Genomic DNA, 21,613 nt, shown 5'->3' with positions numbered 1-21,613 from the left:
ATGTGATCTATGTGCATTCATGGAATAGCCACATGGGCCTGTGTGCACAGGCTTGACCCAGCCTTTATAAGCCAGCACCATGTTTTCCCAGCCACCTTCACACTAGTGTCTTTCCACAGGCCTGTTCACATCTATCCCTTTCTTTTCATCTAAATAAAACTCTTGTTAGTGGATTCTGTCATGTTTCCTGACTTTTTCTCGCAGAGTAAGAGTGCCAAAAAAAACCCAACACATACTTCTTATCTTTGGGGTATTTGGGATGCATTCCTCCCTTACCTAAATTCTACTTTGTGAATTGATGTCTGCTAAGAACTGGTAACACCTTATACCATAAATTCTATTACCATCAATTCTATTTTTCCACATCACATTTTAGCAGTGGAGTGCTACTTTACACTGGAGATACTGTTTATGAACTCCATGGAATTAATTCCAGATGGACCCTAAACCTAAATGTGAAAAAAGCTCAAAGTGCAGTACTTCTGGAAGATAAAGATGATATGGGATGACAGTTATCTGAGTTTGGCAAATCTTTGTTCCAAGGCGACAAAATAAGCACTAAAGGCACAGGCATTTCACAGCGATGTCAACAACAAGCTTATTTACAGCCCAGTCCCACTCCCAATGCTCTGCACAGATGCAGTCTGTGGAGTGAAGATACACAAAGGCTGCCAGCAGGCCCAGGAATTGCAAAGACATTGCATGATCACACAGAGAAAAACCATGAAGGGCCATGCAAGAACAAGTGGAACTCTACATCCTGCCATTGACTCCCACCCAGCAAGAGGAGGACTCACCAAACTGGCTCCCATAACTCAACCGTCCACTCCTCCCAGTCTGGGGACAGCAGCCCCTCACTCACCATGTTGTGGTTTTCTAGCTTGCCCAAGCTCTCAGCTCAGCTTTCTGCAGCAGCAATCACAGCACACCACACAACACCACTGGCACCAGCTCCTCTTTAAGTCAAGACTGAAGCTAGTGACCAGAAGGACTCTGCACAATTTCTGACTGGCAGGTTGCCTGGAGGACCTGATTGGCTAGTGAGGCCTGAGTGAAAAGAGCACCTCCTATAGGGTTATACTGTGCCTTAAGCACAGCTCAATGGTTCCTGACCCTGTCTTCCACCCCAGACAAAGACTTTTTCTGAAACATGAGAGATTTACATTCCAATAGCACCTCCCCTGGCTCCAATAGCAGACCCTGCTCTCTTCCTGCCCTCCACAGGCACTTCCCCTTTTTCCTTCTGGGCACAATGTGGCTAGCTAGCTCATACAGGCCACTATACTATGTGGGGTGGAGTGGTTCCCTGTTACACAGGTCGAAAAGTACCCAGAATATTAGTAAATGAAGAGAAATTTAAGCACACACACAAAAAATGTTTGTTAGGTGGCTTCACACTGACATCAGGTGGGTTGAATGTCCTTTTTATCTGCTTGTCACAGGGACTTCAGACAACCAGGAAAGAAAATCAGGAAGTAGATCACAAACAAGATAAAAGGTCTTTCTCCCATGAGAAAGCTGGATGATGAGTACATTGCTTAAGGATTTTTATTCCTGAAATTCAGAGCAAACTGTTGGTAAAATAAATAATAAAATAATAATGAGTAACCTTCATGGAAATTTGTATACTTAGAGAAAAATGGAGCTAAGAAGAATGCATTTATGAGCACCATTGTTAGCCAACACATCTTTCTCTGTGAGAAGGTGAAAAAAAAAACACAACTGTATCATTCAAGTTTCTCTACATGATCTGGACTGGTAGACTGAAACTCTCCATGTATGTAGAAAGTTTATTTTAACAGAACATCTTACAAGCTGTGGTCCAGGTATTCCAACAGAGGCTCCTACCAGTGGAAATTTGAAAACCTCAGTAGTTGTTAGTTCATGAGGCTAAATATTTCAGATAGACCTCAGTATACACCAAAATACCAAGGAAATATGTTCTAATGCTGGTAAAGCTATGAACTTGGTAGCCAGTGTTATGGTAAGGAAGCAAAGAGAAAGAGAGAGAGAGAGAGATTGAGAGACAGTTCTCCTTCACTACACTTTATATGTGCAGGCTGCCACAAGAGGTACAATCCAGATTAAATATGGAATTTAATTTTCATTTATTTATATATTTATTTTTGGTGTTTTCAAGACAGGGTTTATCTTTGTAGCCCAGGAACTCATTCTGTACACCAGGCCAGAGACAATCTCAGAAAAATCCAACTGTTTCTACCTCCTGGGTGCTTGAGTTAAATGTGTATACAGTCACCAATGTGCTGAATGTGGATATCACCTTAAGTAACCAAGATTAAAAATGGACCTTTAAATTCAAAACAAAACTGTGAGACCAAAATGAGCCATCTTAGAAATAAGACCAAAATGCCTTCTCCCAAAAACTAAGGCCTAAGATTTCTCCTTCTAGGAATAGGCCAATAGTTACTGAAACAAGTCAGTTCAGATTCCAGAAACCAGGAAGTGTAAAAGTACAGAGTCACAAGATAGTCACGAGGTAATGCCTGCCAGACTATGGAATGTCCTCTCCCTGGTTTCCAGGGTAACTGACCATAAAAATGCCCCCACCTGAGGGCAGCCAATGAGAAATGTTGGCGGGCAACCACTCCCTTAAAAGTAAGATTAAGCCATGATTTCTAGAAAGCCCCTAGAAGTGAGCCAATCAGAATTGTACCCATAGTAGCACCCCTAAACGATGTAACCCTGTGATTTTTCCCTTTAAAAACTGAGCTTGCAGACAGTTGGGCACTTCCTCCAGTCTCCACTGCGTTGGATGTATTGGACGAAGTCCCTTCCTAGGCTTGTATTGGATATCCAAAATTAAACCTTGCTTTTACATTCCAGCATGCTCATCTTAGGTGGTCTCTCTGGGGGTCACGATCTGGGCACAACAAAAACAAAAATCTCTCACAAGCATACCCAACTCTTTGGGTTTCAGTTAATTCCAGAAGTAGTCAGTGTGACTAAAAAGAATATCCATCACAACAGCCAAGAAAGAAGAAATGAGAAAATTTTCTTACCTGCAAGAGGCAGGGAAATCATGCTTTTCCAAAACTAGGGAATATGTTAATTCTCCTTAGAAAGTCTGGACATGTTCATATAGAATTCTCTGTATTCCTAAACAAGTGAGTAAACAAGTCCACTTCTGAACATGATCACAAAGTAAAAGCCAAGATATTTAGGGGTATTCTTACTGCAATGTCATGCGGAATCATATATAAATTATAAAAAATAATGGAAAGAAATTCCTCAGGCATCTCATACCGCAAGGTCTTACCTGAAAATCACTAAGTGAAACAATGAAAAATTATTGCATTAAAGCCTATGCAATCTGTCAATCTTGATGTTCAATCTAAAAGATAACTACCAATGCCACAATTCTCACAGACACAAAAGATAGAGAACACAAATGCAGAAAACTTTAAGGAAAAGTCACTTAACTGTACTGTATACTCTGCTACTAGATGAATGGTTATGATGAGTTCTATTAACATCAAAACAAGGCTGCTTTTGCCTCTGAACAGACTGGCTCAGGGGAAGGTCACCACTTCTTTCATGTAAGAACACAGGGATGTCATTTTAACTAGCCCTGGCTGCTGTCAGTCTAAGCGCTGTGACGCCACTGTAAAAAATTCTGTTCTTCCCTGTTTCTAACTTAAAAAAATTATATAGGTGTTTTCCATGCATGTGCCAATGAACAGTACTTAAAGATAACAAAGGAAGGCAGAAGATCCCTGGGATTGGAGTTATAGCAAATTGTTAACTATCATGTGAGTTCTAGAAATTGAACCTGGGTCCTCTGTAACAACAGCAAGTACTCTGAAGGACTGAACCACCTAGCCCCTTTTTTTAATTAAAATTTATATGCATAAATTTTGAACTAAAGGATATTACATCCCTTTCCCCTTTTATCTCTTCTTTCACTCCTATCCCAAATCCCTTCTAAATTCTTTCTTGCTAAGTATGGGTGAATCAGTATGCTGAAGAAGTACATGAATACAACCTGCTGCATCCATTTTGATGGTTGTATATATATGGATAATTGGCTGACCATGTTGTATTGGACAAATAATTAGGGAATTTTTCCCTGCCACATTCTCTCAAATGAAGGAGAATTCTACTTTTTAATCAGCACCAGGGCTGGGTGGTGGTGGTGCATGCCTTTAATTTCAGCACTGGGAGGCAAAGCCAGGTGGATCTCTGTGAGTTCGAGGCCAGCCTAGTCTACAGAGCAAGATCCTTTTTTTTTTTTTTTTTGGTTTTATGAGACAATGTTTCTCTGTGTAGCTTTGCACCTTTTCTGGAGCTCGCTCTGTAGACCAGTAGATACCTTATCTTAGTGCAAAAAAAGAAAAAAAATTGTCTATTTAATTTCAAATATTAATGGAATGTCTGAGGAATTACAATGTAATTCATGTAGAAAACAAAGATAAAATAAGTGTGTGTAGATTTCTATGTTGTCAATGTAACTTCCAGGGTATTTTCTATGAATTTCCCCTATCATATCCATCGATATATGTTAAATTGCCACCAAAAACAATGATGTTAAATGATGGAATTCAGTGTTTTTCACTAAAATCTTAAGGTATTAGATGATTCTTTGGAGCTCAGATATTGTAAAAAATTCCACCTGGTTCTCCTCATTTTTCTTTCTTCTTTCTTTGTTTCTTTTTTTTTTGATTTTTCAAGATAGGATTTCTTTATGTTGCTTTTGGACCCTGTCCTGGAACTCAGTTTGTAGCCCAGGCTGGCCTCAAACACACAGGGATTCACCAGGCTCTGCCTCCTGAATGCTGGGATTAAAGGCATGTAACACCAGTGCCCGTCTCCTCATTTTTCACCCATAATTACTTAATAGTGTTCCTGGGTAAATTAATGTCATTATGAAAATAAATTTGTGAAATGTTTTAATCACTGCAAAGTTGCAGAATCTTAATATTATAAATAGTATCATGGTAACAAATGGAAATGTCAGTGGAGACTTTAGAGGGAAATACATTGTCTTTATGCTTCTTGGACACAACTATATTTTTTTTACCCAGTTGAAGAATTACTTTCATCATAGATACCGTATAGATACTGTGTGTTATCTTCCATGGAAGCCTCATTTTGCTTTAATCAACCACCTCAGAGTAAGAAAATGTGAGATTCATTAATGCTTCTCGATGTCAGCTGTGCTCAGCATCAATTTGAAATGCCCACCTGATTCTGCTATCTCTAGCAAGTCAATTTAACCATGTTACCAGAACTGTACTAAAGTCATTCATGCTGGTCAAACAGTCTACCTACATGAATGCATGAAAGTAGAAAGCTGAGTTTTGTCTGCTTCTGGGAGCTCATGTTTTTCTACATCACTGCTCCAATAAAGTACAGAGAGTGAGCTTTTTGATCCTCCTTCCAGTCTCTTAGTGTGGTAGAAAGTATACAAGGGTTTTCTTGCTTTGAAACCACAAATATTATCTGAAAGATGAAATTTTGAGATAAAGTTTCCTGAGAGGATCCAGATGGAAGGGAAAAAAGAGATGGCTTTTTCTAAGGTAAATGTGTGTATGGAGGTGAGATTTGTTGCCTGTTCTCCTACAAATGCTTCTTTTGTGGTAATCCCAAACATTTACATTATCTCAAAGTTTTTACAAGGCTCTTTTTTTCTATTTCTGATGCGGTTGTCAAGGTGAAGATTTTGAATGCATGTCACATGAGTGTGTGCTACTTTCCACTGTTTTCTCACTTTATTTTTCAAAATAAATTCTCTGCATTAATGCATAGTATTCTCATTTGATATACAAAAATACATGCATACTTATGTCCTTAGAAAATGGAATTGAGTCATATCATACAAATGAGAAAGAAACTATGTTCCATGATCCTTTTACTCAGGTATTTATTTGCTCAGTACAAGACTGTTGAAGAAAGAGGCACTATGAAAAAGGATGGAATGTCTTCCTGTGAATGGATAATGTTTAAATTATTATTTCTATGAAAGACATACTGTGTTATATACTAGGTTGAGGTATTTAAATGTAATACAAACTTCCAAATGGAATTTGCCAGTCATAATGTGGTATGAAATTATTCTATCAGTCAAGTTTTCTTCTGTTTATTGTTCTGTTTTGTGGCTGGATTCAGAGAGTCTATTCCATTGTTTCTTCTTCCTATCTATTAACCCTACAGAGAACTTGCAATGCCCTTCTGTTGCGCTGACACATGCTAACAATCACTCACCTGAGAGCTGATGCAATATTACATCCTATGGTTATAGAGTACATTTTTGAACAAATGAACTAATGGAGAATTTGTAGGCAAAGTGTATTTATATTCATGTTGATTTCACAAACAATCAATAAGTCTGAACAAGGAAATTTTAGGTGGTAAGAGTTGAAGTGTCTTCATTAACGACCAACAATATTAACCTGGGTGCAAGGATGCCATTATTTAGATACAGTGTTTGCAAGTGAATCCAAAAGAAGGATTTTCACTATTTAAAATAAACTTAAGAGAGAATCTAATCAAGTTTTTCTGCAAAACTGAAAAATAGTAGAATTGTAGAATGAAACATGGAAACTAAAGGGAATGCCTCATTAGAGACACTGTTGAGGTATCAATTTTCTACTGTGCCTTGGTTGTAGGCAAGTGTATTACTTAAGCCAGGGTGAGAAATACATTAAGTTGAGGCTACGGCTCAGATTCCATGCACTACTTCAAATACAGGTGTCTGTTATGTTTTAATTAATGATGTTAAGGAAATGGAATGTGAGGAAGGGGTCACTACAATTCTTACAATTGTGTTCAGACTCAATTTAAAATGTCTGTGCACAGTAAAAAGCAGGGTGGTGAGGCCGCCTACCCAACTTGTAGAAATTGCCATGATCTGCTGGAATAACAGACCCTCTCAATGCAGAAAAGGAGAAATTAAGTTTTGATCTCTCTGTAAAAATTCATGATCTCTGCATCTCTGCTATGTCCCAAATCACTGATTGAAGACATTTTTTTTTACCTGCTTTCTGGTCTCTGAGTGTGGTAGCAGGGAATACAGCTGCTGATACCTTTGCATACAGAATAGTATCAGAAAAATGAAACTTTAAGATAAACTTCCTGGCCAAGCAGTCGTGGCACATACCTTTAATCCCAGCATTCTAGAGACAGAGGCAGGTGGATCTCTGTGAATTCCAGGCCAGCCTGGGCTACAGAGTGAGTTCCAAGAAATGCTCCAAAACCACACAGAGAAACTCTGTCTCGATAAACCAAAAAAAAAAAATAATAAAATAAAATAAAATAAAATAAAGTAAAAAATAAAAATATAAACTTCCTGACGGGATCCATAGGAAAGGGGAAGAACAGATGGCATGTTCTCAGGTAAATGGTTGCACAAGGATGGGACAGATTGACATTCCACACATAAGTGCTTCATTTGCAGAGCTCTCAAAACCTCTTACAAAAACTATATTTTTATATTTTCTTATATTTTTGAAATAAATTATTATCACTGTCATTTCTGTTCTACATCCTGATTTTAATTCTTTCCTGCCTCTTTTATTTCCCAATATGACTTTTCTACATGACTTCATGATCTGAAGTATTTATAAATTTTCTGATATTAGAGATGAATATTGAAACTCAATTCATACTGAAGATGACTTCAGATGTTATCACTGAGAAAAGGCACATATTTCATGAAATGTTTAAATGTTGGGCACTTTGATCTCATGAAAGTGTCACAACATCCTCCCTCTTAATATATAACATTTGAAAATTGAAGATTGATTACTGATAATATAGGGATTTATTTAGTTAAATACTCTTTTGTGGGGCAAATAAGGACTCAAACCAATGTAACAAAGAAAATTTGAATTTTCACTTCAGAGTCCATTGACTTTCAAGGACGTGGCCATCAGTTTCTCCAAGGAGGAATGGGAATGCCTGGACACTTCTCAGAGGGATTTATACAGAGAGGTCATGTTGGAGAACTACAGCAACCTGGTTTCTGTCGGTGAGAATAAATTCTTTTACGATTGCTGCTTAACACTAGGAATGTCTAGCAACTTGTATTAGTATTTGAAATGTTTTCTATCAATGAATTCCAATTATTTCTACATTTCAGTGCGTGTAATAGTGACTGAAATTTTTCTTATTTTAAATTTTAAATGGCCTTTTAATTTAGCCTAATAGTTCCTTAAATCCAAATATTTGCAGTCAGTCACAATAATTTGTGAATACAGTTTGATTCCAACAGTTTTGTTTTTATAATGGGGAAATTAAAGGAAAGTTGAATGTATACAAAATGAACATTAAGTTTTCTTAAAAGTCTACAGAACCTGTCAAGTATATAATAAAAAGACTCCACTTATGAGCCTTTCTTTATGTAACTTCATGTCCACCAAGTATAAGCCTGTGTTAGATCCCAACACTTTTCCACATCATGTTAACTAATTTTCATATCTCTCCTCTAATTCACAGGCCTTTCTGTATCAAAACCAGAGCTAGTCACCTGTCTTGAACAGAACAAAGAACCCTGGATCATGAACATAGGGGAAGTAGAAGGTAGAGACTCAGGTAAGTTGGAAGGGAACTGGTTCATTTGTCAAGTACAAAGAAAGAAACAAATAATGACTTCATTTGGATTAGCCTAGATCCTCACGAGAAGAGATGCCTGAGAATTTCATTTAGAATTGTATACTAGGATCAAGCACACAGAGAATTTTACATGATTTTCCCTCATTTATTCAGAATAGTGAGTAGGTGAAATTTGGAATGCCAATAGCAATTTGACAATGTTTGTGGTGCTTTGTTTTCCAATAAATGCCTGGATTTTTTCCTCTATGACAGTGATTCTAGTGTTTTTCTGTATTTTTTGAAAATTTTTACAATATTTCTGGATCAATTTATTGTTATTTCTTTTACCTCTTGCATACTATCCCTTTACCACACTAACCTAATGTCCTGATTCCCACATCCCATCTCATTCTCTCTATCAAAGAAATAACAGAAAATATATTAAAAAATTGAAGATTTTTGCTGGCCAACTATTTCTGAACACAAGACTTTGAATATGAGTGATATACACTGATGTTACTCAATGAAAAACTGATTTTCTGACTCCTGAAAGCTAAGGACTGCACATGTTCTTGTCAAAAAGTTGTGACTATTGTTCTACTTTTGACTTTACAAGCTGAGATTTTGTCTGTCTTGAGTTTCTGTGGGTTTTGACCTTGCTCTCACAGACTTGGTGATTATATGGCCATTACTCTTATTCTATTTGTAAACTTCTTCCCTAGAGTCATTTACCATTTTTTGTCTTTATGTTCTCTCTGCATCCATTTATTCATATGTGCCTGAACCCTGATGCAAGAATTAAGATAAAGGAATCCCAGGTAGGGTTTGGTTCTCCAAAATCTTCACATTAAGCTTTTTTTGTTGTTGTTGTCATTGTTGTTTTTGTTTTTGATTTTTCAAAACAGGGTTTCTCTGTGTAGCTTTGTGCCTTTCCTAGAACTCACTTGGTAGCCCACGCTGGCCTTGAACTCACAGAGATTCACCTGGCTCTTCCTCCCAATTGCTGAGATTAAAGGTGTGCGCCACCACCACCACCACCGGGCCACATTAAGATCCTTTAGTGAAGGAAGAGTGATGCACAAATCTAATGGTATAACAATATAGCATTATTTATTGGCACATGACTTCAAGTTTGGGTATTGGATACACCATCATATAGTAAAGACATTTAAATTGTTTTTAGATATACACATGCTTTAACAAGATTCTACAGAAGTATAGTTGTCTATGTTTCTTCAAAATATTTCTCCAGTGGTGCAGAAAGATAAAAATACTTTCCTGCAAATCTGAATTGCAGAGTTCAATCACTAGGACAAAGACAGTAGAACGAGGTTTCTGAAAACTACCATCCAATCATATACATGCCCATATTCATAGAGTAAATAAATATATAAATAAATGTTTAAGATTATCAAGAACAAGCCTATAATCATAGTTACTCCTCTTTGTATTTGCTCTTCTACACTACTCTATCATCACTTTCATGACTTTATACTGTTTGAATTTCTCCTTTTTTTTTGTTTGTTTTGTTTTTGTGAGACAGGGTTTCTTTGTGTAGCTTTGCGCCTTTCCTAGAATTCACTTTGTAGCCCAGGCTGGCCTCGAACTCACAGAGGTCCACCTGGCTCTGCCTCCCAAGTGCTGGGATTAAAGGCGTGTGCCACCACTGTCCAGCAATTTCTCCTTTTTTTAACAGTGATGTTTTTAATTATCCCTTCTGTTGAAAATCCCAACATCCCATTTGGCCTATACTAGCTAGCTAAAAACTCTGGAAAAACATAGAGACTATAATCTTAAAAGCTAGCATCCATAAATTTGAGAAAATATGCAGTATTTTTCTTACTGGGTTAAGTTACTTAGTATAATTCTTCTCAGTTTCATCCATTTACCTACAATATGTATAATATCAAAAACAAATGAGTGAATTTCTTAGCATAGAACCTAACAAAAATAAATCAAATGACATAAATAATTTATTATGTTGCATATTCTAAAGTTGAACAGAAAGAACAATAAAAAAAATTCAACTTAAGAAAGCCAGATGAATTCAGGAAAGAATCCCTCCAGATAATTAGAGAAAAACTGACACCAATACATTTGCAATTAGAAGACAAAAATGGAATATTTCCATTTCAAGAACACATAAAAATAATTGTCTACTAAAATCAAGGTGGCTTCATCAAAGAAATGCTAATGAGAATCAACTTAATTAATCAATACATGTAATACATTAGAAGAACAGTCTATGAGAGCCCAAATGATCTCTTCATTAAATTCAGAAAAGGATTTTGACAAACACACCCCTTCATTATAAAATTCAACAGTAGGAGGAACACATCTACATATCATAGAATATGTTTATTGCAAGTAATTACCAACATAAACATTTTAAATGGAGAAAGCTCAAAACAGTTCTATAAATAGGAAAATAAAGGATACTCATTCTCTCCATATCTGTTATATGTTATGCTTGAGGACTTATGTGTCAGTCTAAGATGATATGGCATTCAAGGGGATACAGGTAGGAAAAGAAATGTCATAGAATCCACATTACACATAATATGTATTTTATACCAGAAAATTTGAATCATGATTCTTATGCTTGGTGCTAAGGTTACTGCTAGTCTCTCTTTCACCTATTGTACTGACTTTCCTTCCTTCATAACTGAAAAATTTTCCCAAGTTTTTGTTTCCCAATTCATAGTGTCCCTCTATCTCAAATCTCTAATCAAAGAATGATAGATACCTATTGAATGCTGTGACCAGGAGAATTGCCATCTGCCATGGGTTATCCCTGTTAGTGCTTGTCTAATGCAAACTGGTGAAACCTGAAATGATATAATCATTAACAATAAAGCTGGACTAACAATCTGAAGTAATATATTTTGTATGTATACTTGAAAAAATATTTACATAAATATGTAACTGTAACAATTATCAACTGGAGGTTATATTATTTATTTGAAGATATGGGAGGATTTGGAAGAAAAGTGGCAGGGATAATGTTAAAATGAAATTATATAATTATATTTAAAATAATTTACACTTAAAAAGAATTTTTGAATTTCACATGTAAACTCTGAGTTATGATATTTTACTTTGAAATACAATTCTACCTTTCAGTCTACTTTGAAAATATAAATTTTATTCAGTAGGCTTTTTATCAATGTGGTGCTTTTGGGGGGACAGAATTTCTCTGTGTAACTGCCCTGGCTGTCCAGAACTTGCTCTGTAGTCCAGGCCAGCCAGGATCTCACAGAGATTTGCCTGCCTCTGCCCCCAGAGTTCTGAGATTAAAGCCTCTGTGTCCTGAGTGCTGAGACTAAAGGCATGTGTCACCACTGTCCAGCTTGCTTTTTTTGTGTTTTTGAATAGAAACTTATTAGAGATCGAGCACTTTGCAAAATACAGATGGTAATGCACTCTGGCCACCATTCATAGTCTGCATTCAAGTCAGTGAAGACCACTTTAAGAAAAAGTCAGACTGTAATTCACATTGAAGGGCCATCTGGGATAATTCTATCAGTTAGTTACACTAGGACATGACATAGTGAGGCCAAGATCAAGGTTTGCTTTGCTGACAACTAGTTTTACAGAGGAGAAACCCATCTATCTTAATGTTGCCCAGGACAACATTGCCTAGTTGATGCTATTGGCATTTTTTTATTGTCTGGACATATGATTTACTTTTCTCACCTTTCCTCTTTTTTGAGACAGGATCTGTAACCATGTAGCCCTGATTGGCCAGGAACCGAATATGTAGATCAGGATGGCCTAATAACCGTAGAGAATCACCTGCCTCTGCCTTTCAAATGCTGAGATGAAAGGCAAGTCTTTTATCAATTTATGATATTCTAAGGCAGCTGAAAAATTGAAAGACCTATAGATAGACTGAGTGTCACTCTATTGGCGAAAAGTTATGTTGTGCCTCAGTATGTTAAGTGTCAGTTCACTTGTTCACATGTAAAATAGTGGTTTGGTTTAATTCAATCTTTGATTATATTTAAATATAATAAAATTAATTCTTATAAGATTAAATCTATCATATTAGAATTTTACAAGACAAAAAACAACAGAACAAAAAAAGTCAAAGAACAGGCATAATAATCAAAGATCAACTCATTGTCATGCTCAATAATTGCATAAAACCATTAAATCAGAAGTCATAATTTTTACACACAAAATTTGAACAAACCTGTGCAGTCCCTGTGTTTGTTGTTTCATTCTCTCTGAGTTCATATGAAATTCCCCCATGTTAATTTAGAGGGCCTTGTTTTCTTGATATTTTCCATCCCTGTGGCTCTTAAACTATCTCCAAGTCCTCTTCTGCAGGGTTGCCTGAGCAATGGAGGGGAGGTATTCGATAGAAAGATCTCATTTAGAGTTGAGTGTTTAAGGTCTCACTGTAGAATTTCTGGCTGTATGTCTTTATAATTTTGTATATTGTTTAGGAGAAACCTTACTTGATAACATGTAAACAACACACTCACCTATGAGTGTTGCAGAATGTCATGAGGAGTCATTTTATTGCTACAATTTTTCTTTCTTTAGATAAGCAGTATGTTGTTTTATCCCAATTCCATGGGCTTTCTAGTATCAAGTTTATGGTCATCTGAGAAATGTCAGGTATAGTATCCATCTAGAGAAATGGCCTTAATTCAAATCAATTATTGGTTACTTGCCCGATCAATCTTTGTTCCACCTTTGTCCTACCTTATCTTGCTGGCAGAATACCATTGAAGAAAATGGCTGTTTGGGCTGAGTTGGCATATGTTTCTGTTTAAAATGCAGAAATTGTTCTTCTATCAAAGAAAATAGGGGTTTAGTGCTCTCTGTAGGCACTAGGCCTATGTCTCAATTTTCAGTGATTTATATCATTATTGTCTTCAGTATTTAAACTTTATTTTCAGTTCACAGAGAGGAAGGAGTAAAACTGGCAAATGCCAGGCATGTTTGGATATATACTTTGGTCTACTTCGCTAACATTCAATTGTTTGGAACAATTTTTATAATGAAATGTGTTTTAGATCATAAGAGAGAGATATTTTGGACTTTGATTCCCCTATTATTTAGCAATATTTTTTGATATCTTTCATGTATACTTCTGGAAGTTCCTACTGAATTTTGTTTCAATGCTACACCTCAAATGACATTAAATTTATCAGTCTCAACCTGTACTTCTGCCTAGAACCCCATCTCTATTCACCCTGTGTTGTCTATTCATACTTGTTTATTCTATTTCCCTTCCTAAAGAAGATATATCTGTTTTATTCCCTTTGTGCTTCAACATATTGTAGATTTGTTATCATTGTCATCATGGCTCTTATCCACTAATAAGTGGACCATGAGTGAGTAGAGTCAATAGCAGAATGTCTGATAAAGGTCTGAGGATGAGATTGGGAGATAGGACATGGGAGCATGGATGCAGAATTGATAATGTGCAACTAGGGTCTTTGATTCTCTAGTAAGGATGGCCTCTGTTTGAAGAGAATTACTTCTGTAGTTTCTAGTAGGAACAAATCAATGAGTTATGAGATGAAAATTTGGATGGGGAAATCTGTGTGATCCTTTTTAGATTAGTGCAGGAGGGAAGAAATGTTTTCAGAAGTTGTGTTTTCTTCCAGATCTGGGGATGAGTCTTGGGGGATAGATTTAGAAGAGCAGAGAAAAAGGTGAAAATCAGCAATTTGCCTCCCTGCTTCCCTTCCCAGTTGGGTCCCTGGGTCTTTGTTTCTGCTGGATTTGGAGTGTGGACAATGCAATCAGGAGTAGAAGGAAGGTTCAGGGATTGGTTGTGGAATTCTCTGACATAGGGAAAGATGAGGCTGCTGCAGTTCTGCTTTAGAGCTTGGGATGAATATATTACGTTGGACTTAAAGAGCCATGGTGAGAGGTGAAGTCCTGGAGTTTACTTCTTACCTGGCAGGAGGGGCTCTGGAGTTCCAGGGACTTCCTGCCAGAGTTGGGTGCAGAGATCAAGAAAGGTTGTAAAAAATAGTGTTAGAATTGGAAGATGTGTTTTAACCATTGGAGATGAAGTCACAGGCAGCAGGGAACCTGCAGCAGGCCATTTTATCAGAGCTGAAGATGGGACTGTGGGATTGGATTAAGAAAAGAAAAAGTTGAAGTGAAGGTCTGAAGTTAGTATATCTGCTGTTCTGGCTGGAGTTGCCTGTCAGTCTTATATACTGTTTCTTGTCTTTTGTTTTCTATGGGTGTGCATGTTATGAATCATTTCATACCTTCTAATTCATAAAAAATCCCTTCTCCTTCAACTATAGAAGACAGTTTTGCTTACTACAGTAGTCAGTATAGGTCCTCATTCTCTTCAGAATTGCACTGTCCCTGGCTTTTTTGGTTAGTATCTTCTCCTCTGAAATACACCGTTATTCTAATTGGTTTTCCTTTACATGAGACTTTTATTTCCCTTCTTCATATTTTATTTTATTTTATTTATTTAATTTATTTATTTATTTTTTGGTTTTTCGAGACAGGGTTTCTCTATATAGCTTTGCGCCTTTCCTGGAACTTGCTTTGTAGACCAGGCTGGCCTTGAACTCACAGAGATCCCCCTACCTCTGCCTCCCGAGTGCTGGGATTAAAGGCATACGCCACCACTGCCCGGCCTTATTTTATTTTATTTTTTAATAATTTATTTTATTTTATTTTATGTGCATTGGTGTGAAGGTGTCAGATCTCCTGGAAATGGAATTATAGACAACTGTGAGCTACAATGTGGATGCTGGGAATCGAACCTGGTTACTCTGGGAAAGCAGCCAGTGCTCTTAATCACTGTGCCATCTCTCCAGCTTTCCCTCTTCATATTTTAATGCTCCTGTTTTGTTTTGTATATTAACTAGTGCTTGCTGTGTGTTATTTCTTTATATATTTTTGCCTATTTGGTGTTGGAATGTTTCCAGTATCTGCAATGTTATGACTTTCTTGAGTTTGGCAAATTTGTCCTTTATGATCTTGGGGAAGATTTTATCTATGCCATTGAGGTAAGATTCTTATCTTACACACACACACACAAACACATATGTATATATATATATATATATATATATATATATATATATATATATATTCATGTTATTATGATGTTAATCATTACCTTGTAATATTTTTAGTTCTATATTTAAATATACAAATATGTGTGTGTGTTTCTGTTATGCAGTTAAATTACTCTTCTTGTTTTTATTGAGTTTTGATAGTATATTTGCTATTTTTCTGTCTCACTTATAAAGCTTTATCTTGACTTTTCTAATTAGTTTCTTGTTACAACTTCATTTTAGACTGAGTTCTCTTCAATAAATCTATACTGTTTTTGAATTTTTTTGAGACTAGACTGTCTTCATTTATGTCTCTGTGGTCTCTTACATCACTCAGGTTTTTTAGTATCTCTTCATTAATTTTATTGGGCTGTTTGTCTCTGTCTTATTTAAGCACTTTGACTGTATTAATAGTGTTCATGATAGTTCTTCCATCTTCTGTATCATGGCAATATGGATTGAAGAATACTTTTATGAGACTGATGGACTTTGGGGGCAGGGGTAAAATGCTGGCTTTATTCTATATAGTCTATGTGTGATTTATTACTATTCTGATTAAACACCATTAACAGAAAAATGTATAAAACTAAAAGTTTCATTGGGCTTAAGGTACCATGAAAATAAAACTCCATTATGCCATGAGATGAAGTCAAGAGGCAGTAAATGTTGTAGAACGAACAGATAATGTTCAAATGTCAAATTTCAAGCAAGCACCAAAAAGGAAACTAAAGATAGTGTGTAGTTCCTACATTTAAAGATCCTAACTCAGTCCCACATTTTATGCATTAACACCATACTTCGAGTCAAATAATGTGGCTACATGAAAACAAAGTTGTCAAGTGTGTGAACTTTAGGGAACATTGTTATTCAAACTATCATATATAGTAATCATGTACTTGTGATCAAGAGTGGTCCTGTGAACTCTTTTGTAATTTCTGTGTCTTTTATGCACAATGAAGACTTAACAGGCAACAATAAATACAGGGAAGCTTAGGTGTGAAGGCTACATATAGCATGGGTGGTGGGGTGTCAAGTAGGCACAGGGGATAGGCAGAATTACAAGATGGGCATCCCATTGTAAGGGTGAATGTAGGAGTATTCTGGACAGAGATTATCAGTCTAAATATGGGCAATGGGGTAGAATACAGGATAGAACGATGGATTGGTGAGGGAATGTAGATGAGCAGATATTGTGGAACCACCGGTCTGATAACAAGTGTAAAATGTATGTTGTCAGATTGGTATCAAAGGTGCTCATGATTTGCATGAAGGAGAATTGGGAATGTCCTGTGCTCCCTTGCTAGTAATAGGAGAATGTCAGGGCCCTTCATAGTGTTTGTAAGAGTTAGCAGGACAGGTTGTAGTTTCTGTCTTGATCATGTGTTCAGGAAATTACACAGAGTCAGGTGATTATAAATTATTTATACAATTGTTTTGTGTAGATGAGAGGATATGCTGGCAACAACCTACTTACTCACTCTTATGGAGGATAGTAATAATACAGAACAGATGGCAGACATGACTGAGCAGGTTCTGGTTTATGCTGTCTTTGTGAGAGAAAATGAGTAGGGGTGCAATCCAAGTTGCCCTGTTAAGGAAATGGGAAAGAAATAGATGTTCCCAAGGAGGAGTAGTGTTAACAAAAAAGTGTGATCTCTTGGATTATGATTGTGTAAGCAGAAAGAATCATAGCAGGGAATACAATAGATGTGTTCCTTATGCACATGGCAAGTGGGAGACAGCGCCAATATTTTTCTGAAATTGTTGTCTATGTTTGCCTGTTACATGACCTTATGAAGGTCAAACATTCCATAAATTTCTCTCATTTATCATAAGCACATTTATTTCCTACAGCAAAACTTTGAAAATTTCCTATGTTACAAACTTGATATATTCCCCAGACAGCTGTCATTTTATGCATTATACTCTCATATTATTTTCAAATTATTGTGCAAATCAAGAGTTTATTTCTTTTCATTTCTTTCAGCTCAGTCGTTTTACCAGACCCAGGAGGTCTCCCAACAGAAGTACAAACAAGATTCTTTACAGGAAGAAGGAGCAGGCTTATTTGAAACTATTGGTCTCAACATGTTACATACAAGAAAGTTCTGGGATTATCATGGTGACAAAAGAGAATATGAATCATGTTATCATGAGAGGGATGTTTATGAGAAACATGTCAAAGGCATTACTTATGAAAACCATCAAGAACCTCTAGTGTGTCCAAAGAGAGCATACTCTGTGTCAGTTACAAGTTCAGAATCAAATGATTATATGGGAAAATATTCACACCAAGCATGGACACCTGGTTATAATGTACATGGATATGTAAGATCTTCACAAGGGGACACACAGTGTAACACTTCAAAGTCTTTGCAACATTTTAAAAGTGTTGTGCAATTAAATGATACTCCAATAGTCCCTGAAGAAAGGAGTGCTTTAAGTACAGAAAAATATTTGAATATTCAGCGGTATGGTATTTCCTATACTCAAAATTCAGTAGAAGTTCCTGAACAATTACTTCCACTATATGACAACTTCCACAATTTAGATCAACATAAATATTTTAGGAATGAAATGTGGCATAATATGTATCATAAGGAAAGAAATTGTGAAAATTCCAATATATTTAGTAATGTTGATAATGACCTTGCTAAGTTTTCTTTGGTAAATAATTACCAGAATAGTCAGTTTGAAATACCTTTTAAAGGAAAGAACTCATGGACTTACTCTACTAATGATGTAATTCCTAGTAATTCTCACATAAATACTTGTTCAACAGTTAATCATTTTGAAATCCATGAACATCAGAAATTTTTTCATAAGTACTCAAACACTTCTTTGCACAAACATGAACATAGCCAAGAAAAGCATAGGACAAGCAAACACCATGACCAAATTCTTAATGAATTCTCAAACTGTATTCAGTATAATGGAAGTAGTACTCAAGAAATTAATGAGAGACTCAGAGGTGATGAATGCAAGAAGGTAACAATTGAATCCTCAAATCTGGAGATAGATAATATGAAGCATACAGGAATAAAATTTTGCCAGATTAAAGAATGTGATAAATTATTTGATTTCAATTCAAACATCATTCAGAATGATTCAAGTCACACTGCAGAAAAGAAGCCATACAGATGTAATGATTGTGGAAAGTCCTATAGCAAACTTTCATACCTTCATATTCATCACAGAATCCATATGAGAGAGAACCTATATAAATGTGATGAATGTGGAAAATCCTTTAGGAAAAGTTCATCCCTTCATGTTCACCACAGAATCCATATAGGAAAGAAACCTTATAAATGTGATAAATGTGGAAAATGCTTTACTAGGTACTTATCTCTTCATGTTCATCAGAGAATCCATACTGGAGAGAAACCTTATAAATGTGATGACTGTGGAAATTCCTTTGGTAAGTCCTCCAGTCTTCAATGTCATAGGAGAATCCATACTGGAGAGAAACCTTATAAATGTGATGGCTGTGGAAAGTACTTTAGGGATGGATCATCTCTTCATGTTCATCAGAGAATCCATACTGGAGAAAAACCTTATAAATGTGATGAATGTGGAAAGTCCTTTGTTAAGTCCTCCCAACTTCAATGTCATAGGAGAATCCATACTGGAGAGAAACCTAATAAATGTGATGAATGTGGAAAGTCTTTTGTTAATTCCTCCAAACTTCAATGTCATAGGAGAATACATACTGGAAAGAAACCTTACAAATGTGATGTCTGTGGAAAGTCCTTTGTCCAGTCCTCCCATCTTCAATGTCATAGTAGAACCCACACTGGAGAGAAACCTTACAAATGTGATGACTGTGGAAAGTCCTTTGTCCAGTCCTCCCATCTTCAATGTCATAGTAGAACCCATACTGGAGAGAAACCTTATAAATGTGATGACTGTGGAAAATCCTTTGTCCGGTCAGCCAATCTTAAATGTCATAGGAGAATCCATACTGGAGAGAAACCTTATCAATGTGATGACTGTGGAAAGTACTTTAGAGATGGATCATCTCTTCATGTTCATCAGAGAGTCCATACTGGAGAAAAACCTTATAAATGTGATGAATGTGGAAAGTCCTTTGTTAAGTCCTCCCAACTTCAATGTCATAGGAGAATCCATACTGGAGAGAAACCTTATAAATGTGATGACTGTGGAAAGTCCTTTGTCCAGTCAGCCAATCTTAAATGTCATAGGAGAATCCATACTGGAGAGAAACCTTATAAATGTGATGACTGTGGAAAATCCTTTGTCCAGTCAGCCAATCTTAAATGTCATAGGAGAATCCATACTGGAGAGAAACCTTATCAATGTGATGACTGTGGAAAGTACTTCAGGGATGGAGCATCTCTTCATATTCATTGGAGAATCCATACTGGAGAAAAACCTTATAAATGTGATGACTGTGGAAAGTCCTTTGTCGAGTCCTCCCATCTTCAATGTCATAGGAGAATCCATACTGGAGAGAAACCTTATAAATGTGATCAATGTGGAAAGCCCTTTGTCCAGTACTCCAATCTTCAATGTCATAGGAGAATCCATACTGGAGAGAAACCTTATCAATGTGGTGACTGTGCAAAATGCTTTAGGCATGGCTCTTCTCTTAGTGTTCATCAGAGAATCCATACTAGAGACAAACGATAGAAATATTGAAAATGTATTGTATTTTACCCTTTGCTTTCTATTAATGTTCATCAGAGAACTCACATCTGAGCCAAGCTTTATAAATGTAAAGAAGGTGAAAATTTTTTAACCAAATCCTCAACACTTCATCTTCCCTGAACTCATTCTAAAGAAAATATTTACAAATATGAAGAATGTGGAAAAATACTTCTCATGAGCTCTCACCTTAGAAGACATCAGAAAAATTATAAGAATCTTTAAAAATTCTCTAATAATTATTAAATTTATTTCAGTATCATTATATTTATACAATAAAATTTCCTTCAAAATGTGTGTAATATACAAAATCTTTGATCAATATTCACTCCTGATTCAATATCACAAAAATCACTTTAGGAAGCCCTACCGTTGATGTGAATTTGGAAGTGTTAATTCAGGAGTAGACCTTATAATTACTAAATGCTTATTAAAAAATTTGCTATGGATATTTTTTATTAAACTATGAACTCATTAATTTCAAAGAGTACTTGTTTGAAAATACTAAAACAACAGCAATGTGAAACAAGAATTTTTGCTAATAGATGATTATTGACAACAATAGAAAGTCCAATTGGCGACATAACATTTTTTGCAATTTGATGATGATATTGTCTTTTGTGGGAGATTATTATATTCTTTATATTCTATATCATTATTATTTTCCCAGTATTTTAGCTTTTGTAGAGTGTATATTAATGATTGTTTTTAACTTCATATTGATTCCTTGTTTTTACAAGCCCAAATAAATGTAGTATACTTTCTGTTGATTTTAATTTACCTTGATGAGATGAATCTTCATTTAGTGTGAGGATGGTATAATGAAGATTAAATTTTCCAGAAATGACAGTGCTAATAAAAACATATCATTAAAATAGTTTCTATAGAAAACTGTACCAGTGAAAATAAGCATATGCTAATAGCAATATTGTGAATTCCAAAAGGAAGGAGACAACAAGATTATTTTAAGCAAATTATGTCTCTATTTTCACATTGAGATAAGATAATTCTTGATCCCCCTGGTTCCTACAATCCTTTTTCTCTCTATTCTAGGAACACACAAGTCTTAACAAGCAAGCAGATAGCCTTCATGGAACCAAACTCCACCCTCTACATATATGTAACATATTTGTAGTTTGTCTATTTTTGGAACTCCTTACAATGGGGGAAGGGTCTATTCCTAATTCTTTGGTTGGCTCTTTAGAGCCTATTCTACTTACTGGATTGTCTTTCTTAGTTAACTACAAGGGGAAGTTCTTAATCTTACAGCAACTTTATATGCCATGCTTAGCCTATGTACATTGGAGGCTGGCAACTTTCTTATCAGAGACAGAGGCGGAGTGGAA

The 21,613-nt window shown here is 36.0% G+C and overlaps 1 protein-coding gene across 1 annotated transcript in view; it reads left to right on the top strand.

The window, feature by feature from the left end:
* Positions 1-20,252, top strand: part of LOC131901603 (zinc finger protein 724-like) — a 34,930-nt gene extending 14,678 nt beyond the window's left edge. The window contains exons 2-5 of the mRNA XM_059252706.1: positions 7,861-7,987; positions 8,455-8,550; positions 18,385-18,457; positions 18,971-20,252. Coding sequence (XP_059108689.1) covers positions 7,861-7,987; positions 8,455-8,550; positions 18,385-18,457; positions 18,971-20,252 — 1,578 coding nt within the window. The remainder of the gene's footprint in view (positions 1-7,860; positions 7,988-8,454; positions 8,551-18,384; positions 18,458-18,970) is intronic.
* Positions 20,253-21,613: the final 1,361 nt, after the last annotated feature.

Source organism: Peromyscus eremicus, unplaced genomic scaffold (assembly GCF_949786415.1).
Source record: "Peromyscus eremicus unplaced genomic scaffold, PerEre_H2_v1 PerEre#2#unplaced_115, whole genome shotgun sequence".
NCBI lineage: Eukaryota > Metazoa > Chordata > Mammalia > Rodentia > Cricetidae > Peromyscus > Peromyscus eremicus.
Note: the sequence above shows the minus strand (reverse complement) of the source record. Positions and strands in the feature narration are given on the sequence as shown.